At 42.9% G+C, this 27,864-nt stretch overlaps 2 protein-coding genes and 2 pseudogenes across 6 annotated transcripts in view; 3 read left to right on the top strand and 1 right to left on the bottom strand.

Annotated features, from left to right (window-relative positions):
- The window catches only part of Sipa1l1 (signal induced proliferation associated 1 like 1), a 367,745-nt gene that overhangs the window by 183,271 nt on the left and 156,610 nt on the right, over nucleotides 1-27,864 (bottom strand). The window lies entirely within an intron of this gene.
- LOC101567535 (histone H3.3-like) lies at nucleotides 8,720-9,124 on the top strand. The gene has a single exon (XM_023703473.1). The coding sequence runs from the start codon at nucleotides 8,720-8,722 to the stop codon at nucleotides 9,122-9,124; it is 405 nt and encodes a 134-aa protein (XP_023559241.1).
- Nucleotides 13,273-13,857, top strand: LOC101574045 (annotated as a pseudogene).
- The window catches only part of LOC111811989, a 111,743-nt pseudogene continuing 108,940 nt past the window's right edge, over nucleotides 25,062-27,864 (top strand).

Genomic DNA, 27,864 nt, shown 5'->3' with positions numbered 1-27,864 from the left:
GCAGCAGCATCCACGCTACAATGCACAACCTGGAACAAAGAGTTAAAATACATCAGAAATTTCACTAAGAAACTTTAAAAATGTCTTACGTTTTTCTGAAAGGCAGATCAGCCATCCAAAATGAAGAACCTGTACTTTAGACAGAGAACCTGTCAGACGAGAACACCTACACGTTTTTAAACTACGAGTACCTACATCAACTGCACATCTGTCAGAAAAGAAAACCCCGCAGAGGATGGTGCTGCACGCTGCCACCCTGGCACTTGGAAGGCTGAGGCAGGGAGACCCTGTCTCAAGCGCGCGTGTGCTCGCTCACGCGCGCGCGCACACACACACACACACACACACACAGAGTTTTTCTCTTCAAATGACACTGCCATGTACTGCTTTTTATAAAACTAAGCAAGCCAAGTGTAGTGCAATCCCTGTTATTCAAGAGGTCGGCAAAGTGAAGTCCAGCCTGGCATCAGAGGGAGCCTGTCTCTAAACAGAAGGGGAGGGCGGGCAGGAAACACAGCTCGGCAGTAGTGTGCCGGACTGGATGCCCAGTACAGAGCAAATATAAATCCGAAGGGAAGGGAAAACACAGAATTATTAAATCTCACAATCATGCATTCTAACAAGAAGCCTCATAAAACATTAAATAAAATGCTGAACACTCTACAATATGTACTTAACTCAATCTGTTGCAATTTAAAGCTAGACAAACCAGCTTCAATTTCTAACTTCTCTATACTCAAAGGAAAGAGTTCTCTACAGAAAAAAAATGAACATATTTAAGTATTTGATACTACATCGTCTTCACAAACTTTGAATATTCAGCATGCCATGCAGTACTCAACAAACAGGCACACAGCTGGAGACTTTCCAGACCTTGTAATGGCTCTTAATTCTCACAAGTAAAAGACAGGAACTCTGTCCTGCTTCATTCCCCAGTACAAAACATGCATCAGAAGTCAGCCAGGAACGAACGCCTGAGGGGCTGTGGGGAAAAGGCGCCCTGCTTCACTGTTGGTGGGAGAGCAGACTCCTGCAGTGACTGAGAAGTCGGTGTGGAGATTCCCCAGAAAACCAGGATCAGAGGCCCCATTCAACCCAGCTAGTGCCCTTCGGGTTATTTTTCCAGAACAACTGAAAACTTCGCACCCATGTTACAGCCGCACAACTTCTCATAGCCAAATCTTGGAAGCACCTCAAATACCCATCGACTGAGGAATGGATAAAAAAGATGTGGTATTTTTATGCAATGGAATATTACTCAGCTATTAAGAAATGATAAGCCTGAAGCTTTTATAAGTAAATTCAACTAGAGACCATATTCTTAAGTGAAATAAAATCAGACCTGCATGTGTAAACATTGTACTTTCTCTCTAGTGTAAGAACCTGAAAAAGTAAATAAAATCTGAAAGGTACTACAGATAACGTGAAAGGGAAAGAAACTGTTCAGAGGGAAGGAACAACTCAGATAAGAGAAAAGAAAAAGGAAAGAAAGAAGGAAAAAGAATGTACATATACACACAGGATAGCCTGGAACCGGAAATGGTAGCACAGGCCTATAATCCCAGCACTAGCGAAGGTGAGACAGGAGGATCACTGCAAGTCTGTACTGCACAGTGAAACCCTGCATCAAAATACATAAATAAATACAATACCACAACAATGCAATGTTATGTTTGTCTCACCATTATGTCTGTGAGACAAAGAAGCCACACGTGATACTTTATTATTTTTTCTTTACAAAGCTCAGAAATAGGTAAACTATGTTAGAAGTAATATGCAGAGGAATACTGTATCTTCCTTGATTTCAGTGAAGATTCATGGCTATATTCACTATGGAAAAGTTCATGACCGGGTCCACTTACGATTCACTCATCTTCATTCTGAGTAAGGTAAGCATCTTAACCTGGTTTCTTTTGGGGGGATAGTGAAACGAGGTCTCACTATATAGCTCCTGCTGGCCTAGACTCACAGCAATCTTCCTGCCTCAGTTGCTTGAGTGACGGGATTACAATATTTTTTATAAATAAGTGGAGGGCTTCCCACAGGTCCCTGCCTCTGGGGATCAGGCCCGGGAACAACGGCAGGCCTCGTGCTCCACCAGCAGTTTCTGAAGCCCCTTAGAGAAGCCCCTCATTTGCAGTCTGACGCCTGCCCTGCATCCGCACTCCTCTTCCAAGCATGTAGCATACTGCAGAGTGAGCTATGATTAGACAGAACACACGGAAGGTAGCAGGAGGTGAAGGCAACAGAGAGGGAGAAAGGAAAGTAACAGATGGGTGGACGAAGGGATCCACCAACATAAAGCCTTGCATTTTAACATAATCTGCTGAATAATCTACAGAGAATACAATGTAACATAAGCAGCTTAGAAATGCAATTTGGAAGGTCACTGAGCTTGCCTTCTGAACAAAACAAAGGACAATTTTAAAGCTTATTAAGGTTTTTAAAAGGCTGTTGGGGGGATTTACTTTCAGTACAACAATTTCTTTCAATCTAACAGACTGAATGGGCAAGAAGTTTCAGTTTCAAGTAAGAAAACAAACCTAACATAACACAGCCTTGGTTTTCTAGGCTTACAGACTATATACATGATATCATGTTTTCTCTAAACATGATAAAGTGAAATTTACAAAGTTTAAATTTTAATGAGACATTCTAATTTCCAGAAGTTACAGGCAGTTGTTAAGTTACAAGGGTGGTGTACAAATACGGCTGGGAAGGTGGAGGTCCTGCAAAGGCCAACAACGAGAAGACCGCGGGCATCGGATCATCTGTATTTATATTCTACTACGACGGGCCTCTACCATGTGATGAGTGAGAAGTGGAGTGAAAAAACATGCTGGAAAAGAACTGAAATCTCTGTAGTCCCTAACTGACGTGTGCAAGAGACTGGACTAGAAGCTAGAAACCAAACATAAAGCCCCTGTCACAGAGCGAACTCACAGTGTAGTGAGGCGGGCAAGGCTATGTGTCCTTACTGTAAATTAAACATCATAAAGGTTACAAAACAGCCAAATGCTGTAGGAACTGTGAATTGACAGGCGAGAACGATTAAACATCAGAGGAATAAAATGCACATGGGGAACGGATGAGGACAGGAAGTCTTCCCATACAAGGAAGGGCGGAAAGGGGTTCTGAATGATTCCAGGTAGGCACAGTAAGAACGGGAATGGGAGCGTTGCTCCCCCAGAGGCAGAGCACGCGCAGAGGCGTGGCGGTGTGACGACACAACCACATCCGAGAAACAACAAGCTTGCTGGAGGAAGGTAGAATATGACGCACAAGGCCAAGCCACGCCTGAGAGGAGGGCTGTCAGGGATGCTGCAGTCTCACTTTGGCTCTTACAGGCATGAACCAATGGGGTTGAAAGTGGGGAAGAGAAACGCAAGGAGCACAGGGACAGAACATGGCTCCAAATGCATCTTTCTGTACAGACTGCTATTCAGAACCACGCTAGTATTTCACAACATAAAAAGGCAAGTCATTGCGGGGTGCAGCAGCCCGAGCCTGTTATCCCGGCACTCTGTGGGCTGAGACAGGAGAGTCGTGCGTGCCTGGAGGTTCAAGATGTGCATCTGGGCGTGGGTGAGACTCTGGGGCTGAGCCCAGGGCCTTTGCAGTGAGCGACAGGCCCAAGTTCTCATTAAATCACCAAGTTGTCCAGGTTATGCTTTAACTTGTAATCCTCCTGCCTCAGCCTCCCAGTAGCTGGGATAACAGGCATGTATAGCTCACCGTGCCCAGGTAAAACAGAACAGCATAGCAGTAAGAAGAATGAAACGTTACCTACACCAACACGGATACTATAAATATGAGAGCAAACAGCCACATATCAAAATACATAGAATATAACTCACTGGACTTAGTGAAAGCTCAAAATCAAGCAAAGATAAAAGTAATTCCTGGGCTGGAGAGATGGCTCAGTGGTCTAAAGCACCTACTTGGAACAAGCTTAGCAGAGCATCAGGGACCGCGGTTCGATCCCCCAGCGCCACATGCCAGCCAGCCCCGCCCCCTGGTGGGCTGAGCTGGCCACACACACACCTCTCTCTCTCTCTCTCTCTCTCTCTCTCTCTCTCTCTCTCTCTCTAATAAATAAATAAATAAATAAATAAAATTTTAAAAAGATAAAAGTAATTCCTGATGCGACGAAGAAGAATCAAATCAAGGAATTCCAGAGCGACAGTGCGATTCCCTCATGCTGTGTTACTCTGCTCCGTACTTGGAGACCAGGCCCTGCCACGCAGCCCAGGCCGCGAGGGAGCCTGCACCCCTCACCCTCGCAAGTGCTGGCACCACAGCTGCGCCCACCACGCCCAGCTCCGAGGGGGTTTCACGGCTGAGTCCGATTGTGAAGTTCGCTCACCTGTTCACGTATGACCTGTGCAGCGTTCTGCTTTCGTCACACCTCAAGACACTTTAACACAGAATAAATGATGAGTAACCATGCCAGCAACAGTAGCTCGGAAGAGATGCTGGGCTCTTCCCGTACCCTCCCGGCTGGCCACGCGTTATGACTGATGAAGTTCACCTTGGTCACCGATCACAGTGGTAGACGCCAGGGATGTGACTCCACTGGAGCATAAGCCACTCTTTCCTCTTTGCAGCTAATAAGTATTTCATAGGTAGGTACTTTGAAGCTATATCAAACTGTGTTACCCACCAATCTTCCAGTTAATGCATCCACTCATTCTCAGATTTCAGGTTATAACCCATTACTATTTTTTACAATAATCAATGACTGCCAGTATTTATGGGGCTGTCAAAACTGTCCACAGATTTAGCTAACTGAAACCCTTTGAGGGCTGCAGGTCATTTTAACATGATCTGTCATCTTGAAAAAATATCATTACTTTCTGAAACTAGATGTCTCACAGTATTACTTTGTACTTACCCTGGAAGCAGCCAGTTCTCCAATGAGACCTGGTTCTTGTTATTAGACAATGGCATTCAAATATCAAGATCCAGGTGTTATGTATGTATCTTTTAGAGGCTCACTTCAGGCACTCTCAATTCATAGAAGGAGGGACTATACATGCATGTATGCATATAAACACAGACACATACAGGTACACATTTATACCTATGTCCCTAGGATTTGTTAAGGAATCCCATAAACTGATTATGTATAAAATTTTCTTGAAAAAAGTGCCAGTGAAGAATCAAGATTCTCCAAAAGATGATAGTAAGAGGACTTGCTTTATCAACTGTCAATTCTAAAACAGCAACATTGACAATTTAGGGCGGCTCCTCCAGGCCCCTTCATGTCTCCCAGGAGCCATACCTACCACCCAAAATTATCCTACTCCTAACCTTCACTGTTCCTTAGAATATGTTCTTTGACTTCAGGAAACATAAATGTGTGTTATGTGACACCTAGCACGTTGGGCGCTACTTTATTTTCTATCATTTGAAGGTTCCACTGAGATAACAGGAGCCTTTGTGAGCTTGATTCATTTAGGTAATCAAAACCATCGTTCGTGTTTGCCATCTGCTGATGTCTTTTATGCTTATATTTGTCTTTTGTTTTGTATTATACCTTACATTTATCAAATGATGATAAAATTAAGTTGAAAACAAGATTATGACATTTCTTTGATGGGACATTTTATTTTTACCAACAAGGTTCTATATTACTGTTTTGTGTATGGATTTGCTAATTGTTGAATTTACTGGTGTTCCTTGTTTGACCAGTTTGGCTATTACTATTAATGCCTTATCTAGACAACCAGCACTAGGCACAGTAAGGTTAGAATATCCCCTACTAGACTCTAATACTAACTAAAATGTGAATGAAAAAGAAAAATTTAAATAAAATCTAATTTATAAAATGTAAGTGACCTTTATAAATTTGATACATCCTCAGCCAGTTAATGGCAACAGTTCAGCTGTCAGCCTCAAATCTGGGGGGACAACAGCCACTGAGACAGTCTGGCCACACACACACACACACACACACACACACACACACAGTTCTTCCCACTATAACACCCATGTTTAAAGCATGCTTCCCTCTCCCCTCTCCTTCACTCTTTAAACATTCCTGTTCTTCCCTCAGTTTTTTTTTTTTGGTCTGATCTTCCACTAGTGAAGAGACAATCTTAGCTTTTGAGATTTCCCTTTCCTGCATTTTCAAGCTGAGAGTGAAATCTCAGGCAAACTGACTCACAAACTCACTCTGAGCCTGAGGAAAAAAAACTTTCTTTGCACTGCTTTAATTTCTGATTTTTTTCTGTCATTTTGTACTTTTCCTTTGCGGGGGGCGTATTTCTTCTAATGGAGAGACAGAGAGACAGACAGACAGACAGACAGACAGACAGACAGACAGACTCTGACAAGGCTTTAGTCCCAGTCCGTCTGTCTCAACCTTTCCCTCCTATCCAAAAGCCAAGAACTTTCAGGTTGGCCTACAGACAATGAGCATTTGTAATGACTAAGACAAGGAAGCCATCTTAGATGAGGAACACACCCTTTCTCTGGGTCAGATATGACATCAGAATTTTGCTCATCCAGGAAAATACACATGAAATGTCCCTACCTAGTGTCCCGGGTACAATTTATTGTTTATGTGTGTAGGGAAGGAAATACTTTCAAAAACGTGTAAGTTGTGCTTGCCAGGTAATAATAAGTACAGGCTATGACCTGTGGGCTTCATAAGTGTGTTACAGAGACACTAAAGGCGACTGCCTGGGTGAGCAGGGAGGTAACACAAACGTCTCGGTGACTATTTTCCTGAAGGACCTAGAGCAGGGCTTTTCCAAGTCATTACTTGCCGCTACTTACCTCTGGAGATGACCTCTTTTTCAGGCTGGGAAGTGACCTCTCACCACTTGCAACCTGCCCTCCCTCCTCCCCTCACTCTTCCAAAGAACTGGAAGCAGCAGTTCAGGTCTCCTGACTACGGGTTTAGTCTTGCTAGCATCATTTCCTTCTCAGCCAAGGCTGTCATCGCGGGAAGCAGTCAGAGCCTGAGCTTGTGGAAACATACTTTGGAGTTGGACATTTGAAAGAAAGTAGGGGTGCGTGTACGTTGCTACGGGGAGGTAACTGAGCCTGACCTATCTCTTGGTCACTCTCTAGACAGTGGCCACCTGCTCTGGAGTAGGTCACCGTGGGGACACCGCAAGGGCACATAAAAACCAAGTAGAGATTTTAAAGGATACGTTTTCCCCCCTTGTTTTTAGGAAACTTGATGTCAAATTCTCCTACTCGTCTGGAATGTATTCTTAAATGATGAATTTGCTCAACCCTCATATACTGAAGAAAGAGTGGCCTAATAGTTTGCTGTATCTGGGCAGGCCAGATAGCTCAGCGGACTAAAGCAGCTGCTTAGGCAGAGCACGGGGACCTGAGCTTGATCCCCGGCACCACAAGCCATGCCAGCCCCATCCCTGGGGCACACTGAGACAGCGATCGAGACTGGCGTGCACCTGTAATCCCAGAGTTTGGGAGGCTGAAAAGAGGAGAATCACTCTGAGTCCAGTCTGTGTAGTGAGACCCTCTAGACCACATTAAAATAATAAAAAAAAATAAATATCTTCCTTTATCCAACATGGCCTGCCTACCCCGTAGAAATGAAGAGGGGATTACATTATGATACTAGCTCACAACTAGAGTTGAACTGTAAGAGAGAGAAAATGGTCAGAATGACCTTATGTTTAGGCTTTCTCTGCATTGAAAGACAGTCCTTATCTTTTCAGACAAGTGCTCTTCCATGATTTGCCCTGATTTAAATTTTCTCAATCCTGCAACGTGTGCATAATATACTGGTCAGTAACGATTTTCTCTTCCACAGAGAAACAGATGTCCTCCTGAAAGATGTCAACTCACTGGCTAAATTGCAAAGGACACTTTAACAGCTAACAGAAACAGGTGCTAAGAGAGCGGCATGGCCTCAGCCCCTAGAGGACTGCCTCTCTCTTCTCTCCAGAACATCCTCCCAGGCCAGCCACCTGCGGTTCTGAAGGGGGAAGCCTGCAGCTGAGCATGGCCCAAGGGTCACGGGATCATGAAGGAGGGGCCCAGGCACAGGGTGGGAGCAGCTAACCTGGCTCTGGCCACTTGCTTGCACCCTGTGTGCCACTGTATGGGATGAAGTCCAGGGACACCTCATACTGGGCACAGAGTAACAAGGACAGACAGGGACACTTTTCCCCCCTTATTTCTTTTCGAAGCAAGGAGAAACTTTCACAGGTAGGCCTCTGCAGCGGGGCAGATTAGAAACTTGGAAGGCCTTCCTGCCCCACTGCTCAGGATGCATGCTGAGTTTCTAAGAGTGCACTTAGTCTGTTTCTACACCCCAAATTGCTCTGTACACTGCCACTACCCCCCAAAACAGTTAGAGTCACCTTTAACAGCCTACATCTCTAGAGGAAACAATGACATGTGACTATCAAAACAGGGGTTGTGCTATCAAAGCAATTATGAGACGCCTGGGGGCTGGCAACATAGCTCAGTGATCTAAAGCACCTGCTTAGGCAAGCTTAGGCAGCGCTGGGGACCGCAGTTCGATCCCCAGCACCACATGCCGCACCAGCCCCGCCCTCAGCGCACGATAAGCTGCCAAACAACAACAACAAAATCTCATTTAAAAAATGTAAAGCTTTTTTAGAATTATGTTCGCAGCTGCTGCTGAGCTGTTGTTGCTCTCTAGTGCCAGTAACATCTCTCGCTCGCCGAGCTCCAGCCAAACGAGAAGGGGTAAGGAGGTCCCTGTACCATGGCTCGTACCAAGCGGACTGCCCGTAAATCCACGGGTGGAAGAGCGCCCAGGAAACAACTGGCTGCAAAAGCCACTCGTAAGAGTGCGCCCTCTACTGGAGGGGTGAAGAAACCTCATCGGTACAGGCCCGGGACTGCCACACTCCGTGAAATTGGACGTTATCAGAAGTCTGCTGAACTGATGTGCAAACTTCTCTCCAGTGTCCGGTTGGAGAAATTGCTCAGGACTTCAAAACAGATGTGTGCTTCCAGAGCGCAGCGATCGGTGCTCTGCAGGGGCACTGAGGCCTCGCTGGCTGGCCTGTTTGAAGACACCAACCTGAGCGCCATCCACGCCAAACGTGTCACAGTTATGCCAAAAGACAGCCAGCTAGCACGCCGCAGACGTGCAGAACGTGCGTGAGATGGCAGGAAACATGTCATTCTCGAAAATTTGTTTTTCCTTTTCTCTCTGTTATTGGTAGTTTTGAATGTTAGGTTTTTTGGGTTTTGGTTTTTGGTTTTTTTTCCCGTGGGGGAAAAGTACCTAAGTATATGAATGCAAGTGGAAAATAGGGGACAGGAATCAGGTATTGGCAGTTTTCCATGTTCACTTGTGTGTGCGTTTTTATCTTCATGCGGGATGTAAAGTGTCAATGCAAACCAAAAATGCTGAGTGAGCGAGTTTCAGCCCTTCAACTCGGTAACAATTATAAATAAAAATCTGTTAAATTTTTCTGCAAAACGCCAGCATTTGGATTTTTTTATAACAAGTAAATTTCTTATTGACAGCAACTAAACGGTGTTTGTGGCATTTTTAATCACATAGTGGATTCAATCCAGTCACTATACTTTTCTAAGCTGTCTTACATTCTAGTACATGCTTTTAATGTTGTCTGTCTTTCTGTGCTGTTCCTGAAAGTTTACTATTAAAATACATTAAGCTGGAGAGAGAGAGAGAGAGAGAGAGAGAGAGAGAGAGAGAGAGAGAGAGAGCGAGCCTGAATAGCTGGATAGCTCCATCAGATAGGCCACTAGCTGAGAGTCTGTAAACTACTTTGCTTTCAAAAGTATAAAAGGTGTTTATTCTTTCTGATTCTTATTACAAGAGATCTTTATTAATTGACCTATAAAGAAGTTCTGACTAATCTCTGGCTACAAACCTAAAACTATAAAAGGATTAGTGTAAGTTAACTTGGCCAAGCACTTCTGACTACACTCTGGTCTGCAACAACTGTCTTAAGTATACCTGTCTGTCTTTTCAATCTGTGACCACTGGCAACGTCTGTAGGTGTTTGCTTCGAGCTCAACAATTGTTTCTTCTTCTTGATTTTATGGATCTTTAAAATATGTTTTACAATTGCTATTTATTTGTTTATTTATTTATCTGATACAGGGTCTCACTCTACAGCTCCGACTCATAGTGATCTTTTGCCTCATCCTCCCCAGTACTGGGATTACGGAAATGTGCCACCATGCCCAGTTCCAGTAGCTGGCACAGCACACTCCAGGTTCTGAGGCCCGCATAGGATGTGGTACTGGGGACTGAACTTGGGTTCTTGTGCTTGCCAGGCAGACGCTTAGACCACCAAGCTATCTCCCCAGCTCTGGATCTTTAAAATATTATGTCTACAATTTAAGACGGCTGCTAGGTAAGAGTCAGGAGAGATAAAGACACGCTTCCACCCAGGTTGCCAGCTGATAAAATGATGTCAAGGCTGGGTTTACAATAACTTGGGAGTCTAACAACATGTTCATTGCTGTGATTTGGTTAATACCTGAGGAGACTTAACTACAAGAGATTAAACAGCAAGAGGTTAACTTTGATTAACAAAGGCCTAACTTTAATGTGGTCTTAAACATTCAACAGTAAAGTATAACCAAAAGATTTATGAAAACAAAACCACAGTAATAAAAACTAGCTAAAAAGGGGGCTCCAATCTCTGAACCTTCTGGAGTTTCCAGCCACATCAGTAGCTGACCACCATTAAGGTTCAGTGAAGCTAAAATACTATGGAGGAACCTACAAAATCTCAACAAGAATCATTCCTTCCTTAGCTAAAAATGTTCTTCAAAATCACCAAATTGTCCATCTTCTTTCAGCTAAAACTAGAAGGACTTGTGACAAAAAATAGCAGACTTTTTATAACCTCCTTCAGTAAAGGGGGTCTAAGAGCCAGCTGTTTACAACCGCTGTTCCAGTGCCTTCAAAGCCGTGTCTGGGCCTGGGGAAATAGCTCAGAGTCTTAAGCACCTGTCTGGCAAGCCCAAGGTCCTGAGTGTGAGCCCTGGTAACAAAAAAAAAAAAAGCAACTTCTCGTCCTGGCTTTCTCCCCCAACCTGCCTTTTCATTATAGTGTTCATGCTTTGACTATGTATGCTTTAATTTCTTGGAAAATTTTGTTTATTCTTTCCTACAAGCTGTCAAACTCCACGTTATCATGCAGAGGGAACCAACAAAAAAATATGCTAGGCTTTTACCAGGATACACTAGATTCGAACAGAGTTTATAACTACTAAAATGCAACATAATTTCTATCCAAAGCCCATCAGATTAGCTTTCTGGAGGAGAGTCTTCTTCAGCTCTAAGCAGCTAGCTGGAAACTATCCCCCTTCTCCCTTCACTGCAGGCAAGAACACCTCTTCTAAGGGGGCAATACTCTAGACGGAGTCAGTGCAAGAAATGAAGAGAACACATCAAAACTGGGGCTGGAGACACAGCTGAAAATTAAAATCACAATAAACACATTTACATACTTTCCTAAGGGATAAACGGAAGCCAGAGATGACTGGTACCACTCTTTTGAGATCGACAGTACAAATAACCCATTGTCCCACTGAGGCGGGCCTTCCTCTCCTACACTAAGAGTAAGATCACTGATCACTGATCAAGGTTAATAATGTCACCGACATGGTCTTGCTGCTACTGGGTCAACATGGACCAGGCAGCCGCACTTGCAACTGTATTAGCTGATCACAGCTTCGACCAACATTGCGCCCACCGCGTGACTTTGCCCTATAAAACTCTGGCAGAAGTAGACTGGCAGCCCACCTGGGGCCTCTCCTGTACCTCAGGAGCTATTCTATTCCCCAACAAATTTTCCTACTCTTAAAAAAGAATTACAGACTAATATAGATAGATTGGGTTTTTGTTGTTTAGGGGGTTTTTTGGTACCCGGAATCAAACTCAGGACCTTATACTTGCAAGGCAGGTGCTGTGCCACTGAGCTACATCCCTGGCCCTCTGATTTCTCTATAAAAATAAACACCAATTTAACTCAATATTTACATGGAAAATTCCAAATTATAAAAATTTTAAGAGACAATAAAAGTGTACTTTATGGCCTCATAAAAGGTTAACAATATTTTTAAAAAACAAAAAATTTGTTATTCTATATTATAATACTTTTGTTCATTAAAGGATATTAAGAAAATAGAGGGATAAACAACAAATTAGGAAATATAGCACTTCAAATGAGTACCCAAAATATGTAACTCTCATGTGTAAGACAAGCAATCCAAGAAAAAAGAAGTTGTAAAAGAAAATAGAGGTCCCTAGATGTATGCAATGACACTGAGATTCTTTGGGAATTAGGTAAACAAGTAAAACACCTGTCAGTTTAGGAAGTCCAATAATGTCAAGGGCAAGTCAGGGAGCCATGAGTGTTCCAAGGCTCTGGGAGGTGAGGCCGCTGGTACAAGTTCTTTGGAAAACAGCCCAGCAAGGGTATACCTTCCCATTCAGAAACTTCAGTCCTTAGTCTGTGTCTATTAGGAAACACACACAGTTGCTCAGAACCAGAGAAAGTGGCCAACAACTCAAATTCCAGTAATATAGTCAGAAATCAAAATGACTTTTGTCTGCAATAAACTCAATGACCTGTGACGCTCAATGAATTAAGTGGAAGAATCTAAGTAGATGATGTCCCTCAATACCTTTTCAGAAAGTAATTAGTTTAAACTAAAGATAAATAGAATTTTAAAATTAGGTAACAAGCTCAAGGAAAGCTGCTGGGTCATTGTCACTTACTAGTCCTTAAAAGATTTTCACAGTGCTGTACTAGGTATTGTGAATGTTTCCAAGACTTACACTATTTTTAACTTTATTAGTACACATGTACAGCACACAGTGATTATACTCAACAAGGGGAGCTGCCACACGGACACAGCACACGTGACATTTCCATGGTGTGGCCTCTCTGTCCTGTCTCTTGTTCCCTTCCCTCCCACTCCATTCCCCTGTAAAACATCTCTCCCCGGTTTCTACCATCTTTCATTCTGCTCATCACTCATACTTTGGGTTTCTCACAGAAGAGAAATGATGTGCTGTTTACGCTTGTGTCCAAGACGTACACTACGAGGCCCTCTAAGAGGTAACAACTAAATTCCCCATAGCTTTGGATACTATATTAGCCCCAGAATAAATGTTAGATTACACAGAATGAAACAAAGCTACAGATTTCATTTGTTACTTATAGAAAGTTCTTTGATTGCCGAAGTCCAGTTAAAATATCGTTATCGGGGTCCAGCTGCAAAATGGCAAACATGGTGTCAAGCACTCCGAGAAAAAGGATGGGTCCTAAGCCAGAGCTGACTGAAGAGCCAAAACAGGAAGTCTGGGAAACTTCTGAGCTCTTTGATGCAGATGGGACCAGGCCCATCAATGTAAAGAAACTAAAGGTGACACTGAGAGCCCTGGGCTTTGCGCCCAAGAAAGAAGAAATCAAGAAAATGATAAGCAAAACTGGTAAGGAGGGCACAGACAAGTGAACTTCAGGGACTTTCTGACCATGACGACCCAGAAAATGTCTGAGAAAGATACCAAGGAAGAAATCCTGAAGGCTTTCAAGCTCTTCGATGATGATGAAACCAGGACAACACTGTTCAGAAATCTGGCACATGTGGCTGAGGAGCTGGGCGAGAACCTGACCGATGAGGAGTTTCAGGAGATGACTGATGAGGCCAACCAAGATGAGACAGCAAGGGTGGCAATCAGGAAGGAGTTCCTGCCTCTAGTGAGACCCATGTCATGTCTCCTGCTGCAAGCACATGTGACTAGAGCAGTGTCTGCTGGCCTGTGAAATCCGGCTCCCTGCCTCCCTGCAGAACCTCAGCCACGGCACTGAATCTGACCCGGACTTCTGGAAGATTTTGTAATATTTAAGTTCTTTGTAAAATGGAAAAAAAAAAAAAAATCGTATCACCCACAATGTGCTTTTTCAAAGTGAAAATAGTTTGTATTTAAAGGAGATGCAGCCAGGTGTGGTGCATGCCTGCAATTCCAGCACTGGGAAGGCTGACTAAGGAGGATGACAAGTTCAAGGTCAGCCTGTGCTACAGGCCACAATGGGAACAACTACGTATCGAGACCCTGTCTCCAAAAACCAAAAAGAAAATCTACTTTGGTATTTGGCTATAGAGGTAGACAGGAGTGCTCCTCTTAGGACCATACCACTTGGACTATCAATTTGTTCAAATGTACCATGCGTATCTGAGCAGTCTAACCTTCAACCAAAAAAATACTAAAACATTTCAGATCAATATAATTGGATTTAAAAGAAATAACAAAAAATGCTCAGTGCTACAGCCAGGCAGCACTGTCTGTGACTAGCACTGGGGCTACCACTGCTAAGCTGACCTTGTCCAGGCTAGGTGGCACCCTTGAAGCCACAGGCTTATCACACCATTTACAGCTAATAAATGTTAATAACACAAAAACTCTTAAACCACATATTTCAGCTTGGGCTTAAATGTTATACAGCGGTATGGTATGCAGAATTTAGACTATTATGGGCCACATTTTATATGTGTGACAATATGTACAAAATCTTTAAAACAGATGGTAAGTTACACAGAGACATCAAATGACAATTCTAGCTGATTCAGCTCTTGTTCATTGCTTGCTTTCTAAAAGCACTGTTACAGAAAAGAGCAACCCCATACCCCAGGCAAGAAATTTTCAACTTAAGTCGAGGTGACATCTATGCTTATGTAAGTATTACTTATATAAGAATTATACAGGTTAACAGAAGAAATGAACTGTCACAGAGGACACTGGACAGATGCTTCGGCAAGCCACTAGTCTTCATCCTCAAGGGCGTGCGCTAAGCGGATCAGCCCAACAGTCATGGATTTATCAGGACGTAATTTTACTCCAAGAACTCTCTGTTCTTTCACTCAGAGCACAAGGAATACATCAGAAGGCAATACTTGCCTTCTTCCTTATGGTGACAGCTGTGCACTTGCCTGAATTCTAAATAATCAGGTTCTGTATGAAGTATACACAATTCAGCCAATATACAGATCTTCTCACTAAAAATAAGTATGAAGGAGACAGGCTCAATCTTAACTGTCCCACTGAATTCCTCAAAATGAAGGAGGGCAGCCCTCTCAGGCAAGCTGAATAAATACACAGGCTGCAGCATCTCCACATGGACTCTTGCCACCAAGGTGCAGCCTGTAAGAACCAGAAGTGGGAACATTCAGATGGGCATTTGATGACACTAGCATCTAAGCTCTGCAGGTCTAAACAGGTAACCAGTTACTTAGTCAATTTTTACACTGATCAGGTATCCTAGTGCCAATTTAAGTAAGAAACACACGCCTAACTGAACTGGATCGGCATACTTCTGGGTGTGGCTCAAGGAATTTACTTAGGACAGAAGGCCCACTCAGGGTATCCAGCACTAACCAGTAGGCCTGTGAAATGGAATAAATGGGAGCCGACAGAGGGCCAGCTTCTGTTTCTTTGGAGAAGCTCTACTATCCATCTTCACCTTGGACTGTGTCTCTCAGCTTCCAGCACAGAGCCTTTGGCGCCTGACTTGGACTCCCAAAGACCACTCTGCAAGCTAGCACCGGCCCGCTAACCGATCCTTCACTCTCCGCGGTGCAGACAGCTCTTTCTCACAGCAGACTCTCGGGCAGCCACTGTGAGCCTTGTAAGCTCTTATGCTCATGTACATCTGCATTAAGCCTGTCTCTCTAGTAGTGAGCACTAACTGACACATCAGGCCCGCACTCAGTATGAAGGTCCGTTTTAATATGTTGACTTGGTAACGCTACAGGGGCGTTACTTAATCAAATGCTCGTTTAGCGTTGTGGTACAGTTTAGTGCTAGAACGCACACTTTACATGTGTAACGTCCTAAGTACCAATTTTAACACCCCCAAAAAAAGAAGTAAGAAAAAGACCGGAATGAAAAGAAACACTTATATAGATGTTTCTGTGAAAATATTTTGTAGGAGCAGCTAATAGCCACAACAAGCTGACCTAAGCAGTACAGGAAACCACTCTCAGCGTGTGGTGACCCTCATCCAATGAGCTGAAAGGCCCTCAGAGCAGACCTTAGGGCTGCCAGAGAAGCAAGCTGGCCTCAAGACTGCAGCACGGACAGCCCGGGTCTCCAGCCTGCGAGCTGCCCCACACATGGCCAATACGCCTGTCTCAGCTGCCTGCTCCAAGTCTTTCCTTAAAATCCAAGGGCTGTGTGTAGCTCAGTGGGAGGACACTTGCCTAGCTCCATAAGACCTGGGTTTGCTCCCCAAATCACACATATTCTCACACTTAACTCCTATGTTTCTCACACCTCCAACGAAGTCTAACATTAAATATGTGGAAGTTTTTACTAAATCAACTAATTCTGCAGTTCTTGACAGACAAGAATGGGACATTCATCACGCAATTCAATTCAATGCTACCATTGTGTACTTGGAGGTAGCTTAGATACCATAATTAAAATAAATATTCCCACGACAGACCACCACAGGGGCAAACTCCTGAGCACTTAACCTGATAACAAAAGCATTATTTGTGTTTTCTTCTGAAGCAATCAGGGACTTGAAAGCTGTTATTGTTAAAGAAAATAAAAACAAAAACAAAAAAGCCAGTGACTTTTCCCTTAGGATTATGGACACCCAACAGTTAACCTTAAAAACTGAGTGAGGCCTTGTGGGCATGTTTATTATTTAGGAAATATCAGTCTAAGAGTGGGTAATACAAGGTTGACTAACTCTAAGTTTAGAGCACCTACCTCAGCCCCCCAAGACTAAGGGTGTCAAGATAAGAGAGACATTTAAAGAGACCACTGAGTGGCCAGAAATCTCCAGTCACTGCCCTAAACCTAGGGTTACCTTGGATTCTACCACAGCTTCCAAAAATGAGACTACCCAGGCAGAAATGATCACTTCATGGAAACTAAATTAAGTGATTCAGATCTCCTCCAGGAGTCATCTTGCAAAACCAGAACTAAGATAAGGACTAACCAGGCCCTCGTCCACCTTGGCCAAGCCAGTAAAGCTGGCCCTACCCAGTTAACAGGCCAGCCCACTCCCTCCACTAAAGCTGTGCTCCCTCCCTACTGTCTCTCACTCCTCCTGTTGCCTAAGGAATCAGGCTCGCCTCTTCATGACACACCCTCAAATGCCTCTCTATGATGCTGTCAAGAAACTGCCGGGGGTGAACTGAAGTCCTCATGCCCTCTTAGGAGACCTCCACAGACAGACCCTATCCAATGGCAGTCTCAGAAGAATGCCCCAGCTTCCAATACCGAACGGAAGACCAGGCCACCGGGGCTGCGGAGATGGCTCAGTAGAATAAGCGCTTCCCTGGCAAAAGCAAGGGCCTGAGTTCAATCCCTGGTTCTGCCAAAAAAACAAAAAAACAAGCCACCATACTTCAAATAGAATGGCTTTAAACTAGGCCTTTCCACATCAAACCCAAAAGGGGTTGGGTAATCCTTAGAATGGCTCAAACAACTCTAGAAAAGTTGGTACTGTTTACCAAAAAGTTCATAATCCTTGTACAAGTAATCGATGGCACACCTAGAAACAGCCCCTGTGTAAACAATGTACCAGAAACAAATGTTTTGTGAATGAAGTATGTTTTCCTACAACTTTTTTTCATAAAACAGGTAAAGAATCTGGAAGTAAGTCAAATTATCCAGCAGGGATATAACAGAAAATGGTGCATCAAAACCACAACTTACACCAAGCATGCTGGCTCACACCTACGATCCTAGCATTGCTGAGATACTGAGGCAGGAGGATTTCAGGCTGAAGCCCAGATTAAGCAATTCAGAGAGACCCTGTCCCAAACAAACAGCTTTACCAGCTCAATCCCCAGTGCCAGGGGATGGGGGTGTCTGATACCTATACAATGTATTATTCTTTTTTTTTTTTTTTTTTTTTTTTTTTTGCTGAACCAGGGATTGAACTCAGGCCCTTGCACTTGTCAGGTAAGCGCTTATTCTACTGAGCCATCTCCCCAGCCCCCAATGTATTATTCTTTAACATGAAAATAATAAAGACTACATGGACACCTGCAAAAATTAAGTGTATATCACTGTGGTAAATAAAATCACATGCCTATTAAAATTACCACTGAACACAAAAATGTTTTGGGGGACTGGTAACACAGCTCAGTGCTAAGCACCTACTCTGGCAAGCACCGGGACCAGGGTTCTATCACTGGTCCTGCATGCTGTGCCGACCCTGCCCCAGGGCGCCCTGAACGAGCAACTGAGTCCTGGCGTGGTGGCACACACCTGTAACCCCAGTGCCAGGGAGGCTGAAAACAGGAGGATCACTCTGAGTCCGAGCTGCGGGATGAGACCCTGTACTAAACATGTAAAATGAAAGAAAAAAAAAGTTTTTGGTGCACAGTTAAGCTAAGAATGGAAATCCTCAAAAAGAGGCAATGATTATATTGGACTTTCTAAGAGTTATAGAGCATTATTTTCTTTTTTTAGAGCATTATTTTTATCTTTCAGTATTCTTTCAATAATAGAATACATTAAAAAGAAAGAAAAAAGGCATTGTGGGATTACAAGAATGGCACAGAAACCAAAATAAACACACACACACACACACACACACACACACACACACACACACAACTACAGCCACAGTGCCAGGAGAGCCAGCGCTAGGTGAAACCATTCATTAAGGAACAGTAAGAATGAGTCTTAACAAATAAACTGAAGAGAAGTCACTGCATTAGCGACTGAGTACCTGAGGGTGGCGGTTCCACAGAACCTTAGGGACATAAATTTTATGCAAAGAACTGATTAATAACTCCAAATGACCCAAGAAATGCCAAGAAACAAACAGGTAGTATTATGGGGAAAGGGAGAAAGATGATTCGTTGTGAAAAAAATTAGGGTTGAGGAAATAATTTTTTAGATTATAAACTAAACAGAGGATGAATACTCTGCAAAGAGAAAACCCAAAATTCAGAAGCAAGGGCCCACTCTGGAGAGCATCCAGTAGGATGAGAGCAGGCACCATGGAGCTTGGCCTGCCTCGCGCTTTGTGCCTTACCCAAAGCACTCAAATCTGGCAATAAAAACAAGCCTCCCCTGAAAATTCCCCTATCACCTTTCAGGAAAGCATTTACCCAACTCCAACAGCGCCCCACCTGTGGCGCCAGTGTGCTGGGGAGACCAAGGCAGAAGGCTCACTCGAGCCCAGAAGCTCAAGCCTGGGCGACAAGATGAGGCCACACCCGGAGGAAGAAAGAGTCCCATGGTCAGGACGTGCTTCTAGCACTATTTCAGCAAAAGGAAGACCAGAGTTCAAACAAATGCGTCTCCTGTGGGCTTCTAGGAAAGCCAGCGATCCCAACCTGAACTCCAGACAAAACAGCTGCGGTAGGCAGAGAAATACTGCTCCGCTGGGCATGGCGGCTGTACACGCTGTAACCCCAGGGTGCAGGAGGCTGAGGCAGGACGCCAGTCACGAGCTGGAGGCCACCCTGGACCACACAGCGAGTTCCAGGACAGCCTGAACTACACAGGAAGACCCTGTCTCATAAAAGCAAAAGTAAAAACGTAAATAATTAAAAAATTAACCTTTTCTTCATTTCAACTTTGCTCAAATCAGAATTTACCTTATTTCTGAAGATAGCCAACCATATGTCCTAGTTTACACGGTTACATAAATTAAATATTGGTGTCTTAGAACTGAAGCCATCTTAAATTTAATAAAATGTATCTTTCTGCCCTTATAAACTGTTTCTTCGTGTTACCATGTAAGTACAACAGAAAAGAGAGGAGGAACAGGAATGTATTTCTAAAGAACTTTGTTTTCATTTCATAAAAGTGCAGAATTATGTGGGCTGAAGATATACTCAGTGACTGACAGCCATGTTATAGCATAGGAAAAATATTAAGAAAAATTGAAACAGCATAATTAAACAAAATATATTTTAAACAAAATTTTTCTAATGAACAAAAATTACTACCAAGGATATTTTCATTGCAAATATTTTACTGAATTCATGGACCTACAATATTTAAATGGCAATGGAATATCCATCTCTAACAAAACTAACCAAAAAAAGGGGGCTACAAATGAAGGACCATTTTGTATCTATATATTCAAAATAGGATAGATATACAGCTACTTTCTCTGTATATTGAAACTGTCCTACTAATCCATTTTAAACTGTCTCACTGCTATTTGTTTCTCAATAAAATTATTAATAATACAAAATATTCAACTTTTTTTTTAAGATAAGATCTCACTACGTCATCTCGGCTGGCTCTGGACTTGGCACACCGCCCAGGCTAACCTGGAATTCATGCGCTCTGGCCTCAGCCTCCTACGTGCCAGCGGGCAGTGTGAAGCACAGTAACACCTGTCACACGGGCACTACCTGCGACCCCAGCGGGGGCTGCGGCAGGGACGGCCAGGAGCTCAGGTGGGCCGCGACTGTGTTGCGAGGGCAGACCCAGACCTGACGCCGCAGTGAGGCCTCAGGAGCAGGAGCAGAACCAAGTGCGCTGAAATGCTGTTTATTTTTTTTTTCCATAAATTTATTGAGAAACAAATAGCAATGAGACGGTTTCAAACCAAACTGGTAGGACAGTTTCAATAATTAACACATTGTATACATTCTTCCTAGTGGTTAATTGCTGTACAAGATGCAGACTTGATATCCTATTTACAAACACCATTAGAACAAATCCCTCTATTCATTAAGGGAATGTAACTGTGTATCGATCCTAGCCATTTGAATACACAGATACAAAATGGACATTCATCTGCATCCCCTTTTTGTTAAGTTCCGTTATAATGCTGTTTATACACATTGCAATTTTTAGTATTTTAATCTCAACAAATCAGTCTGCTGGAAATATTAAGAAAAAAATTTGAAACTTCTATTACAGCATGATGTACCCTTTAGTAATTATAATTATAATTACAAGTACCCACTCAAATAAATTTATTATACCATGAATTATATTGCTGGAAATAAATAAATGTAGTCAGTATCTTCAAACGTTTTCAGCATAATTAACTGATAAAGTGGTCAGTGCCAGGCCAGGTGTTGTGCATCGACAGCCCCAGCTACTCCAGAGGAGATGTCAAGAGGATTATAAACGCCGAGCCAGCCTGAGCAACTAAATAAGAGTCTGTTTCAAAATGTGAAAACAAAATGGGCTGAGAAAGAACACTACAGTATCCTAAGAAATTAAATGTAAACAAATTTAACCCGTGACAGAACAGAGCAACGCTAGAGGGGTCATGAGGACAAAGGAATAACAGTCACTGAAACTAAGAAGATGGGGGAGACAGCTGGCAGTCTAAGCACCTGCCTGGCAAGCACAAGGGCCTGGCCGATCCCCGGTGCCACATGCTGCGCTGGCCTCGTGCAGTGCTGGCCACCGAGTCTGGGTGTGGTGATGCAGCTGTAACCCCAGAGCTGGGGTGGCTGAGACAGGAGGGTCACTAGGAGTCCAAGCTGCGTAGTGAGACCCTGTACAAAACAGAAAGCAAGCAAGCAAGCAAGAACGAACGAACGAACGAACCTGAAATCATGACTACTAGCCCTGCACTACTCTAAACTGAAAACATTCTTGCTGGACTAATAGGGTCGTACCTACTAAAACCTAAATGCATTATGCTATAATGTAACAGAAACATTTTTTCTTAATATTTCCAGAAAACTGATTTTATTGAGATTAAAACACTCAAGATTGCCTTTTTATGTTAGTTCTCTAAGCATTTTTATACACTGGCAGATTTTCACATTTAACTCACTTTGGTTTAGTTCTACCCTAATAGCCAAGAAAGTGGGATTTTTTTTGTTTGTTTGTTTTCTGTTCCTTTCAAATATTCAAACACCCTTGTAATACTAAAACCACAACAACCAAGTAAGAGCACCAATCCATGAAAATGAAAAGCCTTCAGGAACAACTAGGGCTAACTTCGAGGCATTCCGGCTGCCGTTAGCATTCCCGGGTGGGGCGTGCTGCCCGCACGCACCCCCGGGTTAGGCTCCACGGGTTTTTTTAAGCAATGAGTGACTTATAAGAATGGAAATAGGGAAGTATACAAATATACAAACCTGGGTGCACATTAGTGAATCCACCTATGTAACTGCTTAGAAGAAAAGCACTTCCAGCACCTCAGGAGCCACCCCTTTGGCCCGCTGTAATGTTCAAAACCAGTGACCACTATGACCTCTAGCACCAGAGTGGATCTGCTTATAAACTAGTCATTCTCTAGTACAGGAAAAATGATTTTTAAAACGAGATCACTAAGGATGAGCACTTTTGTACCTTTCCCTCAGAACTGTGAAAACCATCTATGTTACATACAGCAAGGTACTTCACCACTTAGCACTGATGGACGTTTTGGTAGCATGTGGTTTTCCTGCTTTTTTAAGTTCAATGTTAGCACAGATAATGCTGCTACCAACCTGGAGACACACTCCTCCTTGGAACAGGTATGTCCTTACCCTTGCCGGATCTGGACAGAAGTGCTGAGTTGCTCTGGCAACTTCTACTCCATGAGCAACGCATACAATTCAAGGTCACTTCCTATACACACTGCGTAGTAACAGTCTTTTCCATTTGTTCTCTTATAATAGCACCGTTTAGCAGTTCTGAGGGCTCACTGGCCCAATGCGGGCCTTTTATAAGTGTGTATTTCAGGCCTGTGACTTCGGCGAGAGCGAGAAAAGCATTAGGCTTTGTGGCTTGTATTTTTGCACACAGTCTAGCTGTGCAGTCCTGAGGAGAGTCTTTTCAGATGTAGAGAGCTTCTTAATTCTAATGCCAGTTATCAATTTTTAACCTTGTTTAATTTCAATGAAATTCAAATACTGTCTCTAAAAGTAAAAATAGAAACATTTAGGACTGGAGATGGAGCTTAGTGCAAGAGGCATTCTTTCTGGGATGAGATAGAATTTCAGTGTTATTTTAACTTGCACCTCTAGAATGACCGACCGGTGATGTTGAATATATGTTCATATCAGAGATGCAGGGATGGTTCAACACACATAAATCTATAAATGTAATATATATTATCAACAGAGGCAAACACAAAAATCGCAAGATCATCACAATAGATGCAGAAAAAGCATTTGACAAAGTCATTCAGGATTTAAAAGAAAAAAAAACCCAGAAGATTGGAATAGATGGTCTTTATCTCAATCTGACAAAAGCCATCTAGGACAAACCAACAACCAACATTATACTACATAGTAAAAAATTAAAAGCTTTCATTCTGAAATTATGAACAAGACAAGGATATACATTATCACCACTCTTATTTAATATACTTTTGGAAATATTAGCTAGGAGAATTAGACAAGAGAAAAAAAAACGAGAAAGGATAGGAAGTAAAAATCATCATTATTTGCAGATGATACTCTACACAGAAGACCCCAAAATCTCCAATGAAAAATTTCTGGATTTAACAACCAAATTCAGGAGTATAGCTAATACAAAGTCAATACTCAAAAATAAACAGTATTCCTGTATAAACGAAGTCAATGAGACAAATTAGGGAAACTATACCCTTCATAATAGCATACCAAAAAATGTAATACTTAGGAATCAATCTAATACAAGTGAAGATTGATACACTGAAAATTATAGTTCTCTGAAAAAGATCAAAGAAGTTATCAGAAAATAGAAAGATATCCCTTGCTCATGGATAGGAACAATCAATATAGTAAAAATGGTCACACTTCCAAAATTTTTATATATACTTAATGCAATCTCAATTAAAATACCACTAATATACCTCACAGAACTAGAGAAAACACTCTTAAAATTTCAGAAGAAACCTAGAATAGCAAAAACAATTCTCCACAACAAAAGGCAGGGGGACATCACAATCCCTGACAAATTATAGCACAAAACTGTTTTAACAGTATAGTTCTCATGCAAAAAAACCCTGAGGATCAGTGGAACAAATCAGAAGATGCAGAAATAAGTCTGAACACACTCAGCCACATTATCTTTGACAAAGAGGCCAAACACATTCACTGGAAGGAAGGTAGCCTCTTTAATAAATGGTGCTAGAAAAACTGGCTTTCCACATGGTGACAGCTGTAACTAGATTCATGTCTATCACCATGTACTAAACTGAAATCAAAATGGATCAAAGACCTAAACATTAAAACAGTAACACTAAATCTGCTAGAAGGTAAAACAGGTAGAACTCTTGAAGACACAGTATAGACAAAGACTTCATGAACAAAATACAGACTTACAGGAAATACTACAAAGAATTAACAACTGGGATTTCATCTTACTACAAAGTTTTTGCGTAGTAAAAAAAATTATCAAAGTGGGGGAAAAAATCTTAAGACAAATGATTACTACTTAGAACATATAAAGAATTGAAAAAGTCACACCCTGCATATTTAAAAGACCCAATCCAAAGATGAGTATCTAAGAGGAACACACACTTCCTAGATGAAGAGAAACAAAAGGCAAAAAAACATCCACTTTTATCTTTCTATGCGTGTGCACATGCTTGCTGGAGACTGAACGCAAGGCCTCAAATTCAGGAGAAACAAAACAAAAGAAAGCGTCTGAGGGGCTATTGTAGTGGGGAGTGTGCAGAAGCTGAGTGTTGACTTCCAGTGGGCTACATGACCTGTTAATGACTCCATCTCACTTAGTAACATTTTAAATTTCTAGTCTCATTCAAACAATTTTGAACAGAGACTCTTTTTTTTATATTATTTTATATTATTTAATGTGGTATTTTATAGTACATTATTTAAAGAACAGAGACTCTTAAAGCTAGATTTTGCTTAGACATCAGGAAGAAATATGAGAATCTGAATAAATGATAAAGGGGCCTCAGAAATATTACTAGGTAGTTTACTACTAAAATTACAGTAATGATAATTTAGTATACCAATAACCATTATTCAACTGTTTTGCTTAATTTCTATTTAATATAGAAGGAATTGCTATCCTACTTCACATCCTGAAAAGAGAACCAAAAATTACTGAAGAAAATAAAGCTGACAGTGATAATTTAAGACACTGTATTTGCATAAAATTAGCATATTAGATTATTACATATTCTTTAAACAAGAACTTGTTTGACAGCATGAAGTATGAAAAGCAAGGTACTTTAAAAACTTCAATGATTCTGATCAACAACAGCAATTACAAGTTGTGTTTATGTAGTTTCTTTTCTATTTTTATAATCTTTTATGAAACCACCAAGCAACGAGTTTTATTTATAAGAACATCAAAATGGCATAGGAGGAGGAAAGCACCACGCATCCCATGTTTAGCATTTCCCACATACCACAGTGGCTCGAAGAACACACATCCTTGTGTTCTTTAGGTCAGCGCTATAGGTCAATGCTGATGACTCACATGGCCCCTCAGGAAGTCTGAACAGCCTGCATACTGGCCAGCCTGCTGCTGCAGGGCCAAAAGCCAGCGCGGGCAACTCCATGGAGGAAGGGCTAGGTGAGGCCTGCAGGCTCAGCTCCTGCTCAGCTGCTGCAAGCCAGACCTGTCAAGGTAGAGGAGAGCTCGTCTACCCCTGGCCTCTGGCCAGAGCAGGCAGGCCCCCACGACCTGCCTCGCCACACCAGAAATGTGATTGGAGAACCTCGTGGGCTGCTTCTGAAGCAATCAGATGACAACAAAGAGGATGCCATCACAGCCTCCAAGTTTCTCAATTTTCACAAAAGACTTTTCAACAAAATTATGCCATATTACATCATGAAAAATTAATTTATGGCTCAACAACACAAACTAATAAACCATTTTCATCCTCTGAATACCTTACTTTTCAGGAAAGTTCCACCTGATAAATTCTAATGACCACGCTGTGGTCAAGAAAAAGAGAAAGAAAAAGAGCTAGCAGACAAATGACATAAAGGAGAAAAGCTACTAAAATTTGCAGTTGCTCAATACACAATTTTGAGAAGTGCTAACGGGGCCTGCGGCCTGATTCAGTGTACTCACCACGACACTCGTGCCAACCAGAGCTCTCACACCGACTTCAAGGCCCCAGGCTGAGAAGCATCAGCACAGATCGCTCGCTCGAGTTCCCAGTTCCACCCTTTACTTACTTACTTAAGAAAGAGTCCTTGGGCTACTACCTAGGGACACTCCCCTGAGGTCTGCACACAGCTCCCCCAGCTCCCCAGGATCACTTCAGCAGACTGCTCCGCGAGAAGGGCAACGGGAAGCGGCAACGCCAGCATCCAGCACACCAACACCACGCAAGTATGGCAGACACGAGACAGCAGACACGCACGCCCGGCAGTCCTTCCCAGAGTCCAGTAATTCTAAGCCCACAGGGCGTCCTTTGTTATTCTGTGTACTTAAAATTTTCTCAGAAATTGTTAACATAAAAAGTTAAAACTTTCAAGAGGACATGTCACACACATACAAAATCCCTAAGTATGACCCATTAGGGAAATGCATATTAAAGCAGTGAAAATACATTTCCAGGTATTAGCACAGTTAGAATTTAAAAATCCTGGCAATACCAAGAGGTGGCAAGCACAGAAAGCACAGGAGCTCTTAAACAGCTACTCTCAAAAAGTAGCCTGGCAGAGGAACTTACCCCAGGACTCAGACATCACACACCTGAGTATGCACCCCAGAAAAACTAGTACTTATGTAGTTGGGACATAGCTCAGTGGCGGAGCACTTGCCCAGCACGTGCACGGCCTGGAGGCTGGTCACCAACATATGACAAAGAAAAAGAAGAGAAGGTGGGAGAAAGAGGCAAGCAAGGAAGTTGGGAAGGGAGGAGAAGGGGGGAGGAGGGAAGAAAAGAAGGAACCAACTCGCAATAACAGAAAAATCTGAACCTAAGTGCTTATGGCAGCTCTATTCGTATTGAAATGATGCAAGTGTCCCTCAACAGGCGACTGTAAAAGCAGAATGGAATATCCAAGAAAAAAGGAATGAGCCATTCATATACACACTGACTTGCGTGAAGTCTCAAAGGCCAGCTAAGAGGAAAAACTCAGTCTCAAAAGATTACACACTGGATAACTTCTTTTATTACACTGTAACTTGTTAAGTCAAATGACAAGCTCAAAAAGAAACACTACAGGCATGGAGAACAGAGCCACAGCTGGGGTGCGGAGGAGGGTGAAGAACAGCAGAGGCCTGTGCATCCCGAGCCTACGAGGCCTTAACACACGGGCTCGCAGGAGTCCATGGTGAAAATGCACGGGACTAAGTGCACCTGCACACCTGTGACAGTGTAAAGCTAGGATCATTTTTAAAAGAGTCTCCTTTCTTGAACTACAATGCATATAAATTATTGTGTATACAAAGTTATAAAATGTGACAGATTTGAAAAATGTGTACTACTGTATTATAGCATGCTTAAATTGACATATAACTGATATAAATAGACGTCAAAACTGGCCTAAAAAATCTACCATAAATAGGAAGCAGGAGCCAGCATGGTGGCCCATACCCTCACTCCTAGCATTTGGGGGCTGAGGCAGGAGGACCGCGAGTTTGGGACCAGTCTAGACTACATAAAAAGTTAAGACCCATTGAGGGGGACAGAAAGAGAGGGATGGGTCATACCAAGGCTGGCTGGGGATATGGCTCAGGAGCAAAGCACATGCTTCGCATGCACAAGGCCCTGGGGCCAGCGGAGAGGTGCATGCCACAAGCGAGGTGTGCAAGCCGCAGCAGCTGTACAAGCATCACTAGAGCGCAATACAAGGCGCGGAGCGCGGGAGCAGGGGCGGTGGGTCTGTGGCCCTGAGGGGCATTCCTCAGGGCGGGGGTCTGTGGCACTAGAGGGCATTCCTCAGGGCGGTGGTCTGTGGCAGTGAGGGGCATTCCTCAGGGTGGCGGGTCTGTGGCGCTGAGGGGCATTCCTCAGGGCGGCGGGTCTGTGGCGCTGAGGGGCATTC

This window comes from Octodon degus, unplaced genomic scaffold (genome assembly GCF_000260255.1).
Source record: "Octodon degus isolate 3935 unplaced genomic scaffold, OctDeg1.0 scaffold00007, whole genome shotgun sequence".
In the NCBI taxonomy this organism is placed as follows: Eukaryota; Metazoa; Chordata; class Mammalia; order Rodentia; family Octodontidae; genus Octodon; species Octodon degus.
This window is presented reverse-complemented; position numbering and strand designations above follow the sequence as displayed.